At 43.6% G+C, this 20,587-nt stretch overlaps 1 protein-coding gene across 1 annotated transcript in view; it reads left to right on the forward strand.

Moving 5' to 3' along the window:
* Window positions 1–968: 968 nt before the first annotated feature.
* mtnr1aa (melatonin receptor 1A a) overlaps window positions 969–20,587 on the forward strand; it is a 30,299-nt gene continuing 10,680 nt past the window's right edge. Inside the window, exon 1 of the mRNA XM_030350916.1 lies at window positions 969–1,507. Coding sequence (XP_030206776.1) covers window positions 1,327–1,507 — 181 coding nt within the window. The 5' untranslated portion in view covers window positions 969–1,326. The remainder of the gene's footprint in view (window positions 1,508–20,587) is intronic.

Consider the following 20,587-nt stretch of genomic DNA (forward strand, 5'->3'; position numbering starts at 1 on the left):
ACTGCTATTTAAGAAATTATTTCTATATTTATGAATTGTATTTCACTTACAGATCAGCCCAACGACTAAGAGGCTGCAAGGTTTTATCGGTGCGCTCCTTGTGTGTGTGTGTGTGTGGGGGGTGCTGTTGGCGTCCCTTTCTGTTAGCCCACCCCTTCTTCTCCTTCACTGCAGTGCTGACCTAGATACCGTGGGCTATGTTTAATTGACAATAGCGAATTATCCATTGTCTATAACCGGGGGGGGGGGGGGTATTCGATATTCGAGTTATTTTTCCCATTGCAAGACACAATTGTGCTAAAAGTGAACGCAGCAATATATAATATATATATATATATATATACAATATATAAAACTGCTATCTGATTTAATTATTGTTATTGATAGTAGTATAGACATCTTGTTTGTGTGGTTGTGAAAATGAATGGGAGTGATAGTGATTACCATACAATTGATCCCTAAACATCCACAGGAAAAGCGCATCACAGCTCGACATGCAAGTCTGTTTATTTGTAATATCATCCAAATTGTTTGTTACCAACAAACTAAGAGTGTCAAATGTCCAGTCTCTACAACAAGGCTAATCCTGAAGAAATCAATCCTCAAAGATGTGTTCTGAACAGGGAAAAGTTCGAATCTCGAATGGTAAACGAAAATGGATCATACATCCTTGTCCTCTTCTGAAACTTAAACAAAGGATGCTCCTGTAAATGTGCGAATAAAATGATCGAATTGTTCGAATTTGATTACATCGAACAAGCTTACATTTAATCTTTCCTACAAAGTGACAAGTGGAAAAAACATAAATAAACACATAGCCTATAATGTAAATGAACGTTAGTAATAAAATGCGTGCATATGACTAGTAAATTATCACAAGTTCAGCATAATCCTTGAATGAACAAACGTGCGTAAAGAGAACGCGCGGTATGGCTTGTTGTTCCATGCGCCTTTACGCGTCACAGCCACCAAGCGACAGTATTTGCCAGAGTAGAACCTCCTCGTCTCCGGGTACTTAATCACATGTTGGAGGGTGGAAAATCGTAGCTCAATGTCCCATACATACCAAACAAAGTGATGGCTCGGGCACTCTGCAAAAGTACAGACGCTTATGGTAAAGACGCAGAGAGAGAGGCAGAAGTTATTTCTCGCAGATCCAACGCAGGAGCATCTCTCAAATAGTCCAAGAAGGGAAGATTAGCGATGCCGGAGAACACATCCCCGGTGTCTCCACCATATAGTTTATGTCATAATTTGTTTGTTTTTCACGCGCAGATTGTTAGTTTTACTGAGTGAGTTCCGCGTAAATTCCGCGTAATATATACAATGGTTATAAATGGGTCTCATCTGAACAGCTCTCAGGACCCCAATGGCCACGCACTGAATCGCCCACCGTGGGTCACTACAACTTTGGGCTGCTTCCTCATATTCACCATCGTAGTTGACATCTTGGGCAACCTTTTGGTAATTTTCTCGGTGTATCGGAACAAGAAGCTGCGAAACGCAGGTGAGTGTGACTTTAGTCCACTGTGCATGCGGACCAACTTCTGCCTATGTCGTTAATGTGAAATGTTCATGAGAAATGGCTTGTTAAGGAACTTTCATGTGTTTATCTGCTTTATCCAAAAGTAGGATGCTTCACTGAGATGTGGTTGATTTATATTCAACATTGGTATTTGTAAGGTACCTCCTCTCATGGTCAAATGCAATCTTTGGAGGTATAGCGGTTGTCTTTCTAGCCTCCATTAAATTGGCCAAATCAATAATAATGTCCCCAACATTGCAATTTAATGGAACTAGACATTTTGAAAATTAAACAATAATGAGAAACAAAACAAGGGGACTTTTCTTCTCACTGTAACGCAGAGCAACATTCCAAGACAGGTTGATAGTCATCGGTATATACGATGTGTTGTTGCAGAATTATTTCCCTTTTTAATATTTAATTGCTACGCCCCCCTCGGCTCTATGGTTTGATCCATTTCTACTATTCTGGGTTAATGACTGGGATTATATCAATGTCTCTGCTGGATCAGTGACGAGGACGCATTCAACTTGTCCCGCGTCATTTGAGCGTGACAGTAGCTGTTTCGGTTTTGGTCTACTACAGATATGAGCTTACTCGTGATTTAACAGTCTCGGGCTGAAAAAGTGCGCAGAACAGAAAGCCCAGTTGGGTTTATAAACCCGCGTCCGTCTCGCCGCTCCTGACATTCTCACTCTAAACTCAAAGTGACTGCTGGCTGATGACGCGTCATAGCTGCCTCGCCTGCAAAGCCCCGAGTAGAAAGATGTGATAAATACAAAGTCTAGCTGTCGTCTCCGATATCCTCGAAATCCATCGTGAAGTTGAAAATGAAATCAGGCAAATACATCGTTTTACACATTTTTTTTAATGTAGCCTATCTGTCAACATGCTTATGCACTGAGATATCATTATTGCGCCTTCCTGGGCTTTTCTAGCGTCATAGGTTTATGATAATCCCTCCATTTGATAAAACAGACATCCAACTGCAATAGCTGCCCTCGATTCTGGTCTTTTAATAGTGATGATGTGCACATCACAGTTGTAGCCCCGCTGTTACATAAGTACAATGTTGAGTAGTGGACTCAGAGCGTGTGTGTGTGTGTGTGTGTGTGTGTGTGTGTGTGTGTGTGTGTGTGTGTGTGTGTGTGTGTGTGTGTGTGTGTGTGTGTGTGTGTGTGTGTGTGTGTGTGTCAGGGCCGTTGCACCAAATCCTGGGCCCCTATACACGAGGTACTGATGCCCCCCCCCCCCTCGATTGTTGAGGGGGGGGGGGGGGGGGGATAGAACGATTGTTGACGGGGGGGGGTAGAACGATTGTTGGGGGGGGGGGAGAGACGAGGCCATGTGCGACTCCTAACACTATGGGCTGGTGGATAATTCAATTTTTTTTTTTTTTTTTGCCATGGGCCCCCCCTCTGCCTTGGGCCCCCCCACGACTGCCTCACTTTCCGCCGCAGTCCAGTGTGTGTGTGTGTGTGTGTGTGTGTGTGTGTGTGTGTGTGTGTGTGTGTTTGATTTTTTCACCTGTTGAAAACCTTATTGATCAACTGATGACATTTTCTATTGGTCATTACCATACAGCATGTTATACAAAGTAAATTCATTTCACACCATCGGATGACTGCAAACATGGCATTGGATCAAAAATGCTTCTCCTACAGGTCATTAAGGAGTTTTTGCCCAAAAAAATAACCCATTACGGAGTAATTTCCAATGGGTGCAAATTTCAGATTTTGAGGCGCAAACTTACTTTTTTTTTTTTTCAATGTCAACTGTTTTGTTCAATGTCCACTTCAGATGTACATTGAACAAAACATTGTCCACTTCAATGTTCAATGTCTTATTTATGTCTTAATTATACATCCACACTTTCTAATTGTATTAGCTGTGTTGCAAAGATGTTAAGACTATGACCATTAAAATCTTTCCTTCCATTCTGCTTGTATAAGGGTTCTCCTCTTAATCGACATTTTGAAATGGTTATTGGCTAAAAATCCTTCTGCAAGTGTACACTCAAAAATATACTGGGTATAAACCCAACCTTAACCCCACCGCTGGGTAACCTTGGGACAGACCACGCGCTGGGATGGTTTGACCCAAGTGCTGGTTTTTACCATTTAAACCAGAATGCAGGGTTGTTCTTGTGACCCAACCAAGTGAGTGAAATAAACTCTATTTCTGGGTTGAATATTGCTCAGTTATGTAGTGTCTCATGGCCATGCTATTTTTTAATTATATAATAAAATAGGTATATTTCTATAATCTATAATGATTTCCCATTGTCATCCAAACAGTGTGTACAAAAGGAGGCCACTGTAAATGTACAGTTAATGCATTTTTTTAGTTAATGACAACTATAGAACAGCTCAAAGTCATACTATGCATGTTTTTGAAATCATAACAGAAACAATACAAATGTCTCACCCCACACATCACCTGACAAAATAATTGTTTGAAGCTCCTTTTCATGAATACATATGAAGAATTGTTGATAAACACCATTATATCAAAAAAGAACAAACATTGTTTTATGTCCCAGCCATTTTTCCCAGAGCCCAAGTACTGGCAAAAAAAAAACCTGTTGTGCTCAACAACTTAAAAGATGAGGACTCGTGTCCATTAGACACAGCATGCCGGACAAAGTCCAGGTGGAGAGGCACTGCTTGGTGTGATGGATGTCAAACAGAAAGAAAACAGTGCTCCCCAGCCTCCAGCAAAGTGGTTTGAAGGCCTGGCTTGAAACAAGGGAGAACAACATAAGAAATGTGTTAAAACCAATCAACATGAATAATTATATCAGTTACTTGCTCAAATCTCCCTAACCACAAGTTTTACTATGTAAATGCCAATGTACATGTATTGTGAAGATCCAGAGGACGAGTTTATATCTTCCCCAAATCCATACTGATGAAGAAGAACTTATTCAAGGACACTTTGGACAGCAAAGTATTTGATTTCATTTTAGGCCATGAACATGGAAAGATACAGGCCCGAGCATACCAAGCATATATTCAATTAGACATGTTTGTACATGATTCTTCTAGGGAAACTTTCACAATGTGGGCAGTAACAATAGGGAGGGTTTAAAAGTATACCAATAGGCGGCTGCTCCACTAAAATCTTTCGGCTTTTTCCAATGTTTCCTGTAGTGCCCCCTCCAGTGCCCCCTCAATTGTCTTTTCCACTACTTCCTCTACTCTTTCCTTTAATGACTCCTCCAATGCTTCCTCCACTGCCTCCTCCCCTGTCTCCTCCACTGTCTCCTCCCCTGTAACCTCCACTGTCTCCTCCACTGTCGTCGTCTTCTTCACTGACTCCTGCACTACATCACACAGCCTCCCGCACCCCACAGACACTTTCACCTTCAGCCTCAAGCTCTCATGCTTCGCAAAAAATTCTCCCGCCAAAACACTGACAGCAACAGAGATAAACAGGCAAACCTGTTATGGTAAATTTGCAATGATCAAACACAGTGAACGACATTGAACGACCCCAGCCACTATGATAATTGTAAATCCCAGCCAGTCCGATCGCTCGAAAACCCTAGCCAGTCCGATCGCTCGAAAACCCTAGCCAGTCCGATCGCTCGAAAACCCCAGCCAGTCTGATCGCTCGAAAACCCCAGGGAGAGTTGGCAGCTCTGAACCTACCATAAAATCCTGAGCACTCTCTTGTTGTGGGAACCTTTGAAACTACGAGGCTATTCATGTGCTATATGTTCCGATCGGAGAGTAAAATTATTTAATGGGTCTAGTGAGACAATATTTATATTCATTCTGCAGAGGCTTGGATCCAAGGCCACTTGCAGTTCATTCAGATACAGGTCGTTATGTAGGGGGTTGCTTGAGGCTACTTAGCCGCTCTGGTCTGGTTGACAGACAGCAGACATCCGGCCTTGAGTCCCAGTGCCATTCAGCTTTGAGTGAAACAGCCCTTGTCGCTGCACTCTCCTGCCCCCGTGTTCTAATATAGTTAATTCACTTACAGTGGCACTGCTGTTTTTAATATCCCGCCGAATACGCACGTGAGTGAGTGAGTGAGTGAGTGAGTGAGTGAGTGAGTGAGTGAGTGAGTGAGTGAGTGAGTGAGTGTGAGAGATAGAGAAATAGAGGGGGGAGGATAGAGAGAGAAATACAGGGGGATGATAGAGAGAAAGAGAGAAAGAAACATAGAGAGAGAGTTAGAAGGGGAAGGAGCGAGAGAGAGACAAGTAACATGGTTACTTGAAATTGGAACATCTCTTTGCGTGTTTTAATCAGCAGGGTTAAGCGTGGGTGAACCCCAAAGGTGATGTCACAGTGTCAAGGCGTCAGCGTCTGACAAGTTTGACAACGGCATACGCGTCAGTCAGTCAGTCAGCCAGCGTGTGATTGGCCCCAACATCTGTGGCATATCACTGGGGTGCGTGCAGCGTGCCTGCTAACAAGCTTCTCTGTCTAAACGTCAGATGTAATCCTGAATTGATGTAATAAGATGGTCATTCCAGATTTCATTTTCTGCTTGTTTTTATTTGTGGTTTTTGGGTCGAGTTTTTTTTCATTATTTGTGGTTGTGGTTGGGGATCCCGTGTGTTTATGTGTGTGCGTTTTATGATGTGAGGATGTTTTTCTTGGCTGTTTGGACTTGGCTACTTGGCCCTTTTTTTTCAAGCCGTTGTTGAAGCGTTTAATGCCGCTTTATGAGCTATGTGTGTGTCTTCAATTTCCAACCGCTTTTCCATTGCGACATATTAATTGCTGTTGTTAATATTAGTTTTGGACCAATGTTGTCAGTGGACCGGAAAGGGAGAACTAATGCATTTCCTCTAGATATTGTGCATCAGATGTTGTTTTCATCACTTCCTGTGATATCGTCATGGCAGGGACGGTTGCTGTTGTTGTGAGAATCTGTTGTTCTTTGAGTCCTCTTCTCTCATGATTGTGATGCTGCGACGCCATCTTTGTTAAGGGAATCAGTATGAATGAACAGGCAGTAAGGAATGTTGTCATTCGTAAAGAAATTTGTACACATCAATGGGTCACGATATTGTACGAAATCAATGTCATGGTCTACTTTCCATTAAACCTTCACTCTGCAGTCATATGCGGAGAATTGCAATTCGTTGTTTAGGGAGCATTGCTGTACTTTTAATTGAAAGCTGGAAAGCTGTCATTTGTTTTCAACCTTTAATCATTGGCCAATCAATCTGAAACAGATGGGGTGACACAAAGAAAACAAATATGTCCTTTTGTTTCAACAACAATAATAGGCAATGACAGTAAGGTCATTAGAATATAAAGTTTATATATAAAAAAATACATATATACACGTGTGTCTCTTTGGACACAGTAATAATAAATAATGGATCAGAGATGGATTTATCTGCTGTTGCGGTGGTGAAGGTGGTTGTGATGGAAATAATAGATTGGAATTAGCAGCAGGGTGCGATCGGAGGAATGCTCAGATGGGTCTTGTCCTCACAGCAGGTACATCACTTTCTCCTCGATCTTTACAAGAAAAAAATAAATAAAGCAGGATGAGCAGAGAAAAAGCACAGCACCATCTTGATCTGAAGAGTTTCCCCGCGTTTTGATGTCTTTTACAGTGTAAAAAACCTAGTTGGGGCCGAACCAAGCTCGGAGTTGAGCACAGCCTTGCATATTTGTTTGTTTGTTGTTTTCAGCGTTTTCCCATTTGGCAAACCAGAATAACAAATTTGCAAAACCACATAAATTATCTTCAGTTTGTTAAATACGTGACAAAATTCAAAATGAGTGACTGAAATGTGTAAAGCATGTAATCAAGTCATAATCTGACGAACACGTCTTTGGACATTTGCCCGTGGGAGGCAGCTAGCTGAGGTGTGAGGCGTTAGTTCTTACCTCGTCTATGGACTAATCAGGTAGTTATTCAGAGAGCTCTCGTTGGGCCTCCTGCAAGCTAACAGTGTCAGGCTGTTCTTGGCAATGAGTGGCATGTTGTCTGAACCACATGAATGGCTGTTATAAACCACATTAAACTCTCACGTTGTCAGGGTTATTTGAACTAGACCCTCGACACCGGTGCAGTCTTGAGTGCACCATCTTCCGATGACGGTCAAACGCCAGGAATGATAACAATTTGGACCAGTGCAAACCATTGAATTAAAGCACATCCTTTATAGTTTTGATCAGAATTGAAATAGGACATTGTGAGACTGAATGGTTCGTACCCCTCTTGTACCTCATGTGCCCTTTTTGATCGTTACTCACTCTGAAGGAGCCACTTGTCTGAATGTATTGTATTACAGCCTTGTTTAAGGGAGCACACAGTGGAAGTGGACCTGCCACTTCACTTCCCAGTTGCGGTGAACACACTTCTGAAGTTAGGACAATGAAGTTCTGTTTCTAATGCTTGTATCCGGTCATGGGAACTTTCTCACTCCAGCCTAATGAATATCAGTCCGATGCAGGTCTCCACCACAAGCCAGAGTCTTGATGGAGCCCGACAGGTCGACAGGCGCCATATGATTTCCTCGAGAAGTCCACACATCCCCTGTGAAGGGTTTATTTTGGAAAAAATCGAAACGGGTCTGCTCCACTCCTTAGAAATCATTGAGCAATGTTTCCCAACGCATCCAATGGAACAAATCTGATCATCCCCCCGGTCCTTGTAATAGCAATACCATTAAAAGGAGCAATTAAAAAACTAATCGAAACAATGAGTCACTGTTCCAACCAAATTGAATCACACCAACCAAACACACAAATTACATTGCACAAACACAAGTTACGAAGTGGAACAGTTTGAATATCTATTATTTCAGCCACACCACAAGATTGAGATTCAAACCCAGAATCTCTCGAGCGGTGTCTGAACCGCCTTACCACCAGACCATCATGCTCAGCGAACTGGGAAAACAACTAGGTCCCGTTCCAGACGGTCCAATAGGGAAGGCTCTTCAGGTTGATGAGCGTTCCGGGCCATGTAATGAAGATCTGTTAGAGAGACCAATACTTGGCGCGTTAAACACTCATGTCTTTGAGCTCTCACCCAGCGCCTGTGTGGCTACAATGCGGATGAGTGCTCTCCTTTCATAGCCCTGTAAAGAAATCACATGTTGGAGTATGGGGAACCCCAGGAGCACACATTTGCTGTTCTGTCCTGCAGGCGGTAGAGGCAGCAGAGTCTAGTGGGGAGGGTTGTTTCACTTCCAGTCCAAAAGGTTCAAGGCTAAGATCTTCACCTGTCATTCACAATGATCTTTAACTGTCATATGCGCTACAGATATTAAGCCGACTGGCTACACCCTTCAGTAACTCTTCGTCGTTGAAAAGGCGTGTTCAAAAACTGTTCAGCGGACATCGGCCTGCTTTACACAAGATTTTGCTTTACTCTTCTCGTCTTTAATATATAATATATAACTGTTCTTAACATTGTTAAGAACAGTTAAATAAATAGTTAATGCAACAAATAGAAGGCTTCAAATAAGATCCTAGATTGGCCTCAGATCTGGACATCCTTGATCCCAATATGCCTTACCCACCACCCTCCTCATTCCATAAACCTAAAAATTCAACCTCAAGATTTTGAATATAATAGGAGCTGTGACAGATCTGAGAGAGCAGATCTGAAGAGTATTCTTGAATTGCTTTCCAGCAGGGTGACTTTGTGGCCTGGGAGACATCAGTGTGACTCATTGTCTTCCAGCTGTCACATCAAGTTATGTTTACACCCATCCCTTCCCACGGCTCAACTCTAATTTTTCTCCACTACTCTGGGATTTGTAGTTTTGTTTGGCATGATTAGCCATGTATTTGCCGCCAAGCACCACTGCAGAATATAATCGTCGATAAAGCTAGGAAAGCTAACAGTGAGTGATAAGTATCAGCTAATGAGGTAAACAATAGCAAAGAGGGATGAGCAGGACTGAAGTCTACAAGAGGAAGTTATCTCAGACACCAGCACTGTTATTAAGTAGAGCCAAATGAGATCCTCATGATAAAGGACAAAAAACCCGTCAACTTGTGGTTTGTGATATGTCTGCCTACGATCGCTAAGCCTCTTGGATAGATTCTGTATTCAAATGACTCTGACTTCGGTTACATTTACTTTTCAATGCCACTTTTGAGATTGAATGTGCCAGATCAGAACAAAGGTCTGACGTCCACACTTGGCACTCAATTGGAAACTGCATAACTATGTTTGGATTTCCATTTCCCACAAAAATACCTCCTGGAAAAATAAATCTGCTGAAATGGCACAGTGTGTGTGAGCAGCTTATGTTGTTCTTACAGTTTAAAAGGTTATGTAGTGGTTGGGCCCGGACCAGGCATGCATTGTAGAGGCAAGGGCAGGCCAGAAATAGCCCTCTATGCGTATAATACATTACCGAGGGCAATTTTGGTTCTTGGGGGTGTGGGTCAGAGACACCCCATTTATAAATGTATCATTTACGCCGATGCTTTGCATTCTGGGAAAATCCTGGCAGGCTTATTGTAGGCACGGGGCGTGGTTTTAATGAGGTAGCCAGCAGGCCAAAAGTGGGCCCAGATTGCTGTCCATACACTTATGCAACCCCCTGAGCGTGAGCCCCCAGATCGTGAGCCTGGCCCCCTCGGGAGGGGGTCAACCTCATCAGATCACAACGTTGGCAAGATCCGATCTGGGACCTTCACCGAGGCCTTTGGCTGTCCTCCTAAAAAGGTGGTTGCATAATGTCAGATGGCAACACTGCTTAAAAGCAGGAATGAAATAACGTTGTCAGGGAAGTCTGCTGGGAAACTAATAACCAGGTTTTCAATTGCTTATCTGCCTGAATTATTCTGTTCTAACAACTGAAACAATGGAGGTCCGTTTGGTCAATGTAGTTAGTGTGTGCCAACGTTTGATACTTTTGCTTTCAAGGTTTTCTTCAATGCGTTTAAGAAATAAGGGGGGGGGGGGGGGGGGGGGGGGGGGAGTCCTCCTGACGGGTGTGTGTGTGGGGGCGTGGGGGGGGAGGGGAGAGAGCCCAGAGGGGGGGGGGGGGGGGGGGGGGAGTCCTCCTGACGGGTGTGTGTGTGGGGGCGGGGGGGGGGGGGGGGGGAGAGAGCCCAGAGGGGGGGGGGGTTCTTGTATATAACTTTTTTCTAAAACAAAATCAATAGTATAATGTAATAATATAAGTATAATAATATAAATAAATATAGCTGCGAGCAGCAATGTGGGTGTCAAGCATAATCGGACTCGGTAGGCTAATTCTGCCGGATGGACGCAATCGGCCAGGGGGCTACATGACGACCGCCTCGGAAATCGGCAATACCGACAGCCGGTGGGATGAGTAAATGGGAAAAGGACCCCACCTAGAGGTAAGGGCGCAATACAGTCTGCCTGACAGAACAAATGTCACAAATACATAGGGGTATTCGGAACAATATCTCTAAAAGAGACACAATGTAAACAAGCATCCGTTCTGGAGGTGGTTCGTGAAGCATCTAATCCAGAGGGAATTGCAGTTTATATAGTAGGTGGGCGGAATGGTAAATTTAGTCATTGTTGCATTATACATTAAGTACCGCTTGACGCCACACGAGTGCAGTGTCTGCCCATTAATGAGCGCCACACGAGTGCAGTGTCTACCCATTAATGAGCAACGTCAAGTTTGATTGGCTGTCACGGCCAAACGGTTTTGAATTTGAGAAAGCTGTTTAATACATTTGTTCAGCTTGGTCGGAAGATCATATATGCAAAGTTTCATGAAGATTGGACATAATTTGTGGCCTGTGGGAATTTACAACTAATTTTGACAACTTTCAACATGGCGGCCAAGTTCTGATGTTACAATGAGAAATAATTTATAAGCTATATAAGGAGGTCTGGCAGTATCCTCAGACATTAGAAATAAGTTTGAAATGTACTCATGTGAAGAGAGAGGAGTTAAAACACGTCTTCATTAATTATAGCGCCCCCTAGAGGTCAATGGTCACCAAATTCATTAAGCGTCCCCATGATGATGTTATGGGTCTATGTTTCAAGTTTGGTTATGATATGTCAAAGGGCTGCCGAGATATTGGCGTGTTTCCGGTTTGGGGGGTTTGTGGTCAAATATCATTGGGTGCCGCGGTTATTTCCGCAAGAAGTAATATACTAGCTATACGGGGAGGTCTGATAGTATCACTAGACATTGAAAATAAGTTTTAAATGTACTCATGTGAAGAGAGAGGAGTCAAAACACATCGACATTAATAACAGCGCCCCCTAGAGGTCAAATCTCACCAAATTTATTCAGTGTCACCTTTCTGGGGTCATGGGTCTATGTACCAAGGTTGGTTATGATATGTCAAAGGGCTGCTGAGATATGGGCTTACATCCGGTTTGGCGGCTACGCCGCCAAATTTGATTTGCTGTAGCGGGCAAACGGTTTTGAATCAATCGATCAATTCGATGTTTTGTATCAAGCATGGCCAGAAGATCATGTGTGCCAAGTTTCGAGATGATTGGACAAGATTTGTGATAGAAGTAGTATTTTGAGGGTTTTTGACATAAACCAAGATGGCGGACATATACGTCATGGCGCAATGACGTCATAGGGTGTGTTGAACTGGGCTTGGTTCAAGGAATCCAATGATACCTGGTTTGTGAATATTGGTCGAATAAGTCGAAAGTTATGAACATGAATGCATGTCCAACTTTGACCTGTTGGTGGCGCTAGAGCTGTTGGGCTAGCGACCTGAGATTGGCTTAATGGGCTAATGGGGCTGTCCTGAACCATTGTGCCAAATTTCACAACTTTTCGCCAAGCGGTTCTATGGGCTGCCATTGACTCCAATGGCAGCATAATAATAATAATAATAATAAGAATTCGTACGAAAACAATAGGTTGTCTCGCAACATAGTTGCTTGACACCCAAATATAGCTGCGAGCAGCAATGTGGGTGTCAAGCATAATCGGACTCGGTAGGCTAATTCTGCCGGATGGACGCAATCGGCCAGGGGGCTACATGACGACCGCCTCGGAAATCGGCAATACCGACAGCCGGTGGGATGAGTAAATGGGAAAAGGACCCCACCTAGAGGTAAGGGCGCAATACAGTCTGCCTGACAGAACAAATGTCACAAATACATAGGGGTATTCGGAACAATATCTCTAAAAGAGACACAATGTAAACAAGCATCCGTTCTGGAGGTGGTTCGTGAAGCATCTAATCCAGAGGGAATTGCAGTTTATATAGTAGGTGGGCGGAATGGTAAATTTAGTCATTGTTGCATTATACATTAAGTACCGCTTGACGCCACACGAGTGCAGTGTCTGCCCATTAATGAGCGCCACACGAGTGCAGTGTCTACCCATTAATGAGCAACGTCAAGTTTGATTGGCTGTCACGGCCAAACGGTTTTGAATTTGAGAAAGCTGTTTAATACATTTGTTCAGCTTGGTCGGAAGATCATATATGCAAAGTTTCATGAAGATTGGACATAATTTGTGGCCTGTGGGAATTTACAACTAATTTTGACAACTTTCAACATGGCGGCCAAGTTCTGATGTTACAATGAGAAATAATTTATAAGCTATATAAGGAGGTCTGGCAGTATCCTCAGACATTAGAAATAAGTTTGAAATGTACTCATGTGAAGAGAGAGGAGTTAAAACACGTCTTCATTAATTATAGCGCCCCCTAGAGGTCAATGGTCACCAAATTCATTAAGCGTCCCCATGATGATGTTATGGGTCTATGTTTCAAGTTTGGTTATGATATGTCAAAGGGCTGCCGAGATATTGGCGTGTTTCCGGTTTGGGGGGTTTGTGGTCAAATATCATTGGGTGCCGCGGTTATTTCCGCAAGAAGTAATATACTAGCTATACGGGGAGGTCTGATAGTATCACTAGACATTGAAAATAAGTTTTAAATGTACTCATGTGAAGAGAGAGGAGTCAAAACACATCGACATTAATAACAGCGCCCCCTAGAGGTCAAATCTCACCAAATTTATTCAGTGTCACCTTTCTGGGGTCATGGGTCTATGTACCAAGGTTGGTTATGATATGTCAAAGGGCTGCTGAGATATGGGCTTACATCCGGTTTGGCGGCTACGCCGCCAAATTTGATTTGCTGTAGCGGGCAAACGGTTTTGAATCAATCGATCAATTCGATGTTTTGTATCAAGCATGGCCAGAAGATCATGTGTGCCAAGTTTCGAGATGATTGGACAAGATTTGTGATAGAAGTAGTATTTTGAGGGTTTTTGACATAAACCAAGATGGCGGACATATACGTCATGGCGCAATGACGTCATAGGGTGTGTTGAACTGGGCTTGGTTCAAGGAATCCAATGATACCTGGTTTGTGAATATTGGTCGAATAAGTCGAAAGTTATGAACATGAATGCATGTCCAACTTTGACCTGTTGGTGGCGCTAGAGCTGTTGGGCTAGCGACCTGAGATTGGCTTAATGGGCTAATGGGGCTGTCCTGAACCATTGTGCCAAATTTCACAACTTTTCGCCAAGCGGTTCTATGGGCTGCCATTGACTCCAATGGCAGCATAATAATAATAATAATAATAAGAATTCGTACGAAAACAATAGGTTGTCTCGCAACATAGTTGCTTGACACCCAATAATAGTCCTTCAACCAATCAGACCAACGATCGCTTCGATCGCCGCAGTCACTTCCCTGTCGTCATTGTTAAACCAGCCAATAGCGCGCCAGGGGGGAAAGCCAGCTTGGTGATTGGCTCCAGTAAATGCGGATCGGAAACAGAAAGAAATGTATTGCTCTCCAGCCCCTGCTGCAGAGCGAATTCAAATCGCCGGCAGAATGGCCTGGGGGTACCCAGTCTAATATCTCAACTATAACCGCATTCCATATTAATCGCATTGTTTGCTGCGTTACCAACGTTATCTATGCAGACTTAGGCATGCGGGATGTTCAATATCAATAATGTTGAGTTCATAAGGGCTAACATTATCTTTTCTGAGTTAACAATAATTTTGGGCAGGTGTTTTTGAGCACAGTACCTTGTCTGGCTGTTAGCCGTAATAGTCTGCAGCTGTGGCTCATAGGCTAATTGAGCCACACCCATTCTGGTGCTCCTTAAGAGGGCCAGAGTTTTAGACTGGCGGGAGGCTCGAGTTGTGCAAGTGAATCGACTGTTGTGCTATTGTTTGTTTTAAGTAAAAATATGCTTTTTACCAAAAACATTGTGCGTCAAGGAAACTCTTTTTCACAGGGAGAAAGAGTGCTATGGGGATGATGAATGAACGGAACAATATTTATTTTTAAAAATCGCAAAGAAAAAGACAAAAATAAGGGGAATCAATTTGTGTTGATTCTGTGGTGCTGCGCCACACATTGGTCTATGCATGAGAAACACTGCTCAGGGTATACCTGGCAAATAGTTTACTAGCTTATTAGTTATGCCAAGGACATTTTTGGACAACTTCAGGGAACACCTGGCAAATAGTTTACTAGTATATAAGTGGTATTATGTGGCTGGCATTAGCTTTTATATCTCGGTCAAATGACTAGGTTAAGGGAATGAGTTTACCCTTTTCAAAAATGTTGAATAATATAAGTGCAGATGGATGCAGACCTTGCCTCCGAAGCCTTTTCTTTATAGATAATGATATTTGATCATTTATATATCAAGATGTAGATTTAAATAAAATGATTAAATAGAATACAAAAATCTGAAGATATCCCAATATTTCAGTAGTATTCATTTTAAACTACAAACTAGTGAGCCTGGCCTCTCTTTAAGTCAGAAAAATATTGCCTCGACGAAATCGTCAAATATTATTTGTTCAGATGGGAATCCTGACATTCCATTTGCAAAGTGCCCTAAGCCAGAATGTGCTCTTGCTTCAATGAGAAAAAGAAAAAATAGATGGAATTTTCCATTAGGAATGGTCAGTCTCTTAGACTAAAAGAAATGAGTGAAGAAATGTGTCCCTGTAACATATTGTAACTCGGTTTAGCTAAACATCCTCATTAAACAGTGCCTCGTAGCATAGTATTAATGCTAACATAAGATTATACAAGATTCAACCCCAACCCCATTTCATAATAAACATACATACAATGATACAAAATTTATAAATATAATTATAATAATAATATATACAACCCATGATCCCTGCTGCCCCCCCCAATCCACAATTTATCTATAATATGAACCTGGTATGGCTAAGGGGGCTGAGAAGTGGTATTTGCTGCTGGCATGCAGCCTGAAGAGGAGCTATGCCCCTCTGTTGTGGGAAATAGGAGCCGCTTTAGTGATGCATCAAAGATAGGGGCCTTTTAATTCAGGGATTAGCGGGAATGCCACATGCTGGCTGGTATTGGCGCGGCTTTGATGCGAAACTTTGTCATTAACAGACATGGACCCCGAGATTTGGCCCGTCATGCCTCATACGGAAGTACAGAGTGAACTGTAATTCTCACCATCCAACCGTCGTGGAGAAAAAAGCAGGGGGACGTATAGTTTGCATTTGAGCCAGTCCATCAACTTTATCAATGGCAACAGAACGCACAGGCTGGGAGGAGACCTCATTAAAAAAATGCCGGAAAGTATGAGATTGATTTACAAACTAATCCCAATCAACGTTTGAGGAGATTAAATTGAGCTCTTGAAGGTCAACAGGGGGTAATGTAGGAGGATGGAAATGAACGGCTCGCGTCGGTATGCTCACACACACACAGAGTCTCACACACAGAGGACATGGCAGGGACAGCTGCAGCGCTTTGACACCTTCCATGTCACCCGTCTGTTGACGCCGTATGTGTTTACACACTCAATGCTCTGTGTGTACGGTATGCCCTTTGTATCGATTATGCCTACTTATTATAATACACAATTATTTATGCCTCATAGTTGACCCCCAACTGGGAATAAATCCATCCAATTATAACTGCAGCTGTGAGTAGAGGCTGATAAAATTAAGCCCTTTAGATAGTGGTAGGAGCAAGTCTATTGGAAAACAGAATGGTGTGTCTGGGTTTTCTGTATGTGTTTGTGAAGGTGTCTGTGGCTGGGGATGGGCGGGATGCTTATATATGCAAAGCCATGTGTGTGTGTGTGTGTGTGTGTGTGTGTGTGTGTGTGTGTGTGTGTGTGTGTGTGTGTGTGTGTGTGTGTGTGTGTGTGTGTGTGTGTGTGTGTGTGTGTGTGTTTTCTTCGATTTCAGTGTGTGTGTGTGTGTGTGTGTGTGTGTGTGTGTGTGTGTGTGTGTGTGTGTGTGTGTGTGTGTGTGTGTGTGTGTGTGTGTGCCCACACTGTACACTGGCCTGGCTCTAACCCGTCTCCGCTAAAGTAGGTCAGCCCTCTCTCTCTGGGTCAGCTTCTGGGACTCAGGCCCAGCTCCTCCACTCAGCCCCTGTGCATCTGGGGGTTTGGGGGGGGGGGGGCCACAACATGGCCCCGCTGGACCTCCCGCTAGTGTCTAGTGATGCAGGTGGCGGGGGCTGAGGCCCTTGTCACGAAGATGTCCTGTGTAAACGCGCGTCTTCCAGATGAGAGTGGATGGTTTCCTGTGGAGGAGCCTGTAGATGCCAGGGCTGCGCTGCCACAACAGCACTACAAAGCGAGCCGGCTGGCTCTTAGCAGCCATAACCTTTAAACGTCCCGTATTTGTGACTGGAAGAACATTGCTGGCGTTCTGTTTGTTTGTCGGTTCCTTTCGCCGGCCTGCCTGGCTCTACACGTCATCACAGATGTCTCTTACCCTCCGAGCCCTAGTCCTTCATGCACTGCGTTAAGTGAAAACAGTTTGAGTTTGTACTTAACTGTACATGTTTTATTCAATTCAGCAGAAATGCCCCATAGACATGCAAAAACATCTTGAGTGCAACACCCATCCCCCACCCCCCGAACCCCTCTACAAAGTGTAGCTTTCACTTTACTCAAACCAGTGGAGTCCTAATCTGTGCAGTTGGGTAGAAGTTGCATAATGGATGGGAACTTCATTATGAAAAAGAACACAATGGCGGCGTGGAATGGATGTCATAGGGATGAAGAGAGCACTGCAAGATGAAACGCTATCTGAGAATGTAGCAGGTGCTCTTCGCTTGAAGACCTACTGGAGGAACAAGGATGGATTACATTGTATTGACCTTATGAAGGCATAAGGTTTTTTTTGTTTGTTGAGAAAACACACAAATTAGGATAAACTCTGTCTGCAAAAACATCCACCATGTTGCATTAAAAGGAACTATATGGTCCACTGCATGATTAGCAATACTGGCACACAAAGATATTTTCTTTACTTCGACTACTTTAACAGGAAAGAGGATACCCATTATTTAGAACATTCAAATATAATGGTTCATCCAAACGGATCCAGTAAAGCTCAGCATATGTATTATCATGATACAGAATTGACTAATTTACTGCTTTTCTTATCATTCATAGTCTTAACAGATTGACTAATGAGATCAGCTGAAAGAATATTTGATAGGCAAAATCATTAGCTCTAATAAAACAGCCACAATACTGATTTCCCAATAGAAATGTAACGGCCTAGTTTTAATATGTTTTTAGTACCATCGGCCAATTTCCCCGTGTCAACTAAATCCCGGGATGTGAGCAAAGTAATATATCTAATCAAAAACCGAATCGAAAATAGCCAGATGCTTTACCCTTCACATCCAGAATATCTCCAGCCTGCTACCAACATCCTTTCCTCGGGAGGAGGACATGGCCCTTTAACTTCACCTCACCTCAGTGTTCCACGTCCAGCTCAGGCTTTGCCAGTTCCAAACACACCCCCGTGATATTTCCCATACATATGAGATTTGAAGACTTCCCACCAATCTCCTAATGTTTAAGCCCCCAACCCGTCCGCTTTGCGTCGATCAAATCACAGGTCTGAGCCCTGCGTCTGCAGTCTGCTCTGTCAAAGTGTCCTCTATCTGTTCCCTGATCGTGAGTAGTCACATGTTTGGCACATTCATAGCGGTTTGATTGGATTGAAAGTCAGTAGTAATATCTTTCACTCAGAGACGCGCTAAGCTGCAGATGACATCCAGGCGATCGGATAAGGCGGGGTTCTGTATTCGTGCCACAGCTCCAGAATGACCTACTGAATGTCGCCCGTGTGTTGTGATGGCAGAGAATGCCAAGCTTCCTCCGTCCATCCCGTCATCTTTTCCACGGAATTGTGTTGTGAATTTCTCAGCACTGCTCTGCAGCAAACCAAACTCGTCAAACAGCTCACCAGACGGCACTGAACAGTGTGACGTCCAAGCCGCAACTTAAACAGAATAAAGTCAGGAAACGCCTTCTACAAACAAACAGGCACATGAATAAATATATTAATTAAATAAATGATGTGGAAGAGTAGTGGATGCTTGTGCAAATAAACACACAACAATGGCTTTTGAATACAATATTTAAAGGCCTACCTGTTTATTTTACAAAACAAATATGAGAGGGGGAAAGAGTAGGGGATGATGGTAATGAGTTCCATCCCAACGTCCAAAATCTACCGGTACCCTACCTTCCATCTCTTCCCCTGATGCCTGTGGCTTTAATGATCTGTATCTGAATCCACTCAGTTTCGGTGGTGGATAAAAGCCTCTGCTATACAAGTAAATAGCAGGTAAATAGCATAACAGCAGCAACCATGGCTAGAATTGTCTTCCTTCAGACACATGGCCGGTGTGTCACCCAGAGCGATGCGGTTGAAGATTACAGGCTCAGTCACCGTCGTGACGGTATGTCAGAGTACGGGCTGAACAGCGGCGTTCTGAAGCCCCACTGGTCTGTGTTCCCTTTCTCCACCTTCTTGCACCACCGGTTTTGTGACACATGAAGTCTGCGTAATCAGAGTGACAACTTGACATTGGACAACTTGTCTGGGGGTTGAAGGGTGTGTGTGTGTGTGTGTGTGTGTGTGTGTGTGTGTGTGTGTGTGTGTGTGTGTGTGTGTGTGTGTGTGTGTGTGTGTGTGTGTGTGTGTGTGTGTGTGTGTGTGTGTGTGTGTGTGTGTGTGTGTGTGTGGGTGGGGGGGGGGGGGTGGTCGGAGCTGTCAGAGCGTGTCCCCCCCAGCCTGCCGGGCTCGGCCACACATCCAGCATGACACCCACCGCCGTGGTTCTCTGCGTAGCGTCTGCCTTTGGACTGAAGATGCGGACGGGGAGAGCCAGCCCGATTCCCGATCCCAGCACATTAGGGCTGTAACGATACGCGTATCAAACCGAAAATCGCGATACTCAAAGCCACGAACCTGTCTCGCGGTGTGAGAAGGCAGAAGCGCGATACGCCCTTTCTAACTCTGCGGTCAAATTGTCCGATTGAAATTTGCTAATAATTTGTCTAAATAATAGTCTGCTGACAGCGCCCCCTCCTATCGATGCCGTAAGTATGCGACTGCAATCCTCCGTGGCTACGGAGGATCGCATTTCTCCACAGCCGTCGAAGTGACATTTATCCAGAGGGGGCCTGTGTGATCCTGTCTCTAGTGTTTTGTGTGATTTGACTGGCAGTTTGTCTGCTTATAGGTCGGAATGAAGCGGCCACCGATTATTGACAGGATGGGTACTTTATTCTACCGGACTCGTTCGCTTCTTCACTAGACACACGCGCTACCGCTCGCTCTCCTCGCTCGTCCACTCACTCGCTGACGTCACTCACACACGCATACGCACATTGCCATTCTGGCGCACACACATATGCTACTCGTAACGCCTCGTTATTGCGACGTTCATGACATTCAGGTTTTTCTCCATCTATTGAAAGTTAGGCTATTAAACATGTTGCATTCTATACGGCCTGATTATGTCATTATTTAAGCTACATAGCCTAATAAGAAGTGCTAATAAGGATATTTGACTAAACCAACCAAACAATTGAAAAAAGCATCCTCCCACACGTTATTTCTTTATTCATTTAGCTATACTTTAATAGTATTCTTTCTGTTCCAATCTGTTCAGTGTTCCAAATTATTTGTTATTAAATGTTACATTAAGTTAATTGGTATATGAGTGTTGTTTAAATAAAATGCTTTTTAAATTTAAAAAAATCGTGGGATGTATCGAACCGTGGGTCAAAAATCGTGATACAAACCGAATCGTGAGTTTGTGTATCGTTACAGCCCTACAGCACATGGTTATCAAAACCC

This window comes from Gadus morhua, chromosome 3 (genome assembly GCF_902167405.1).
Source record: "Gadus morhua chromosome 3, gadMor3.0, whole genome shotgun sequence".
Taxonomy (NCBI): Eukaryota; Metazoa; Chordata; class Actinopteri; order Gadiformes; family Gadidae; genus Gadus; species Gadus morhua.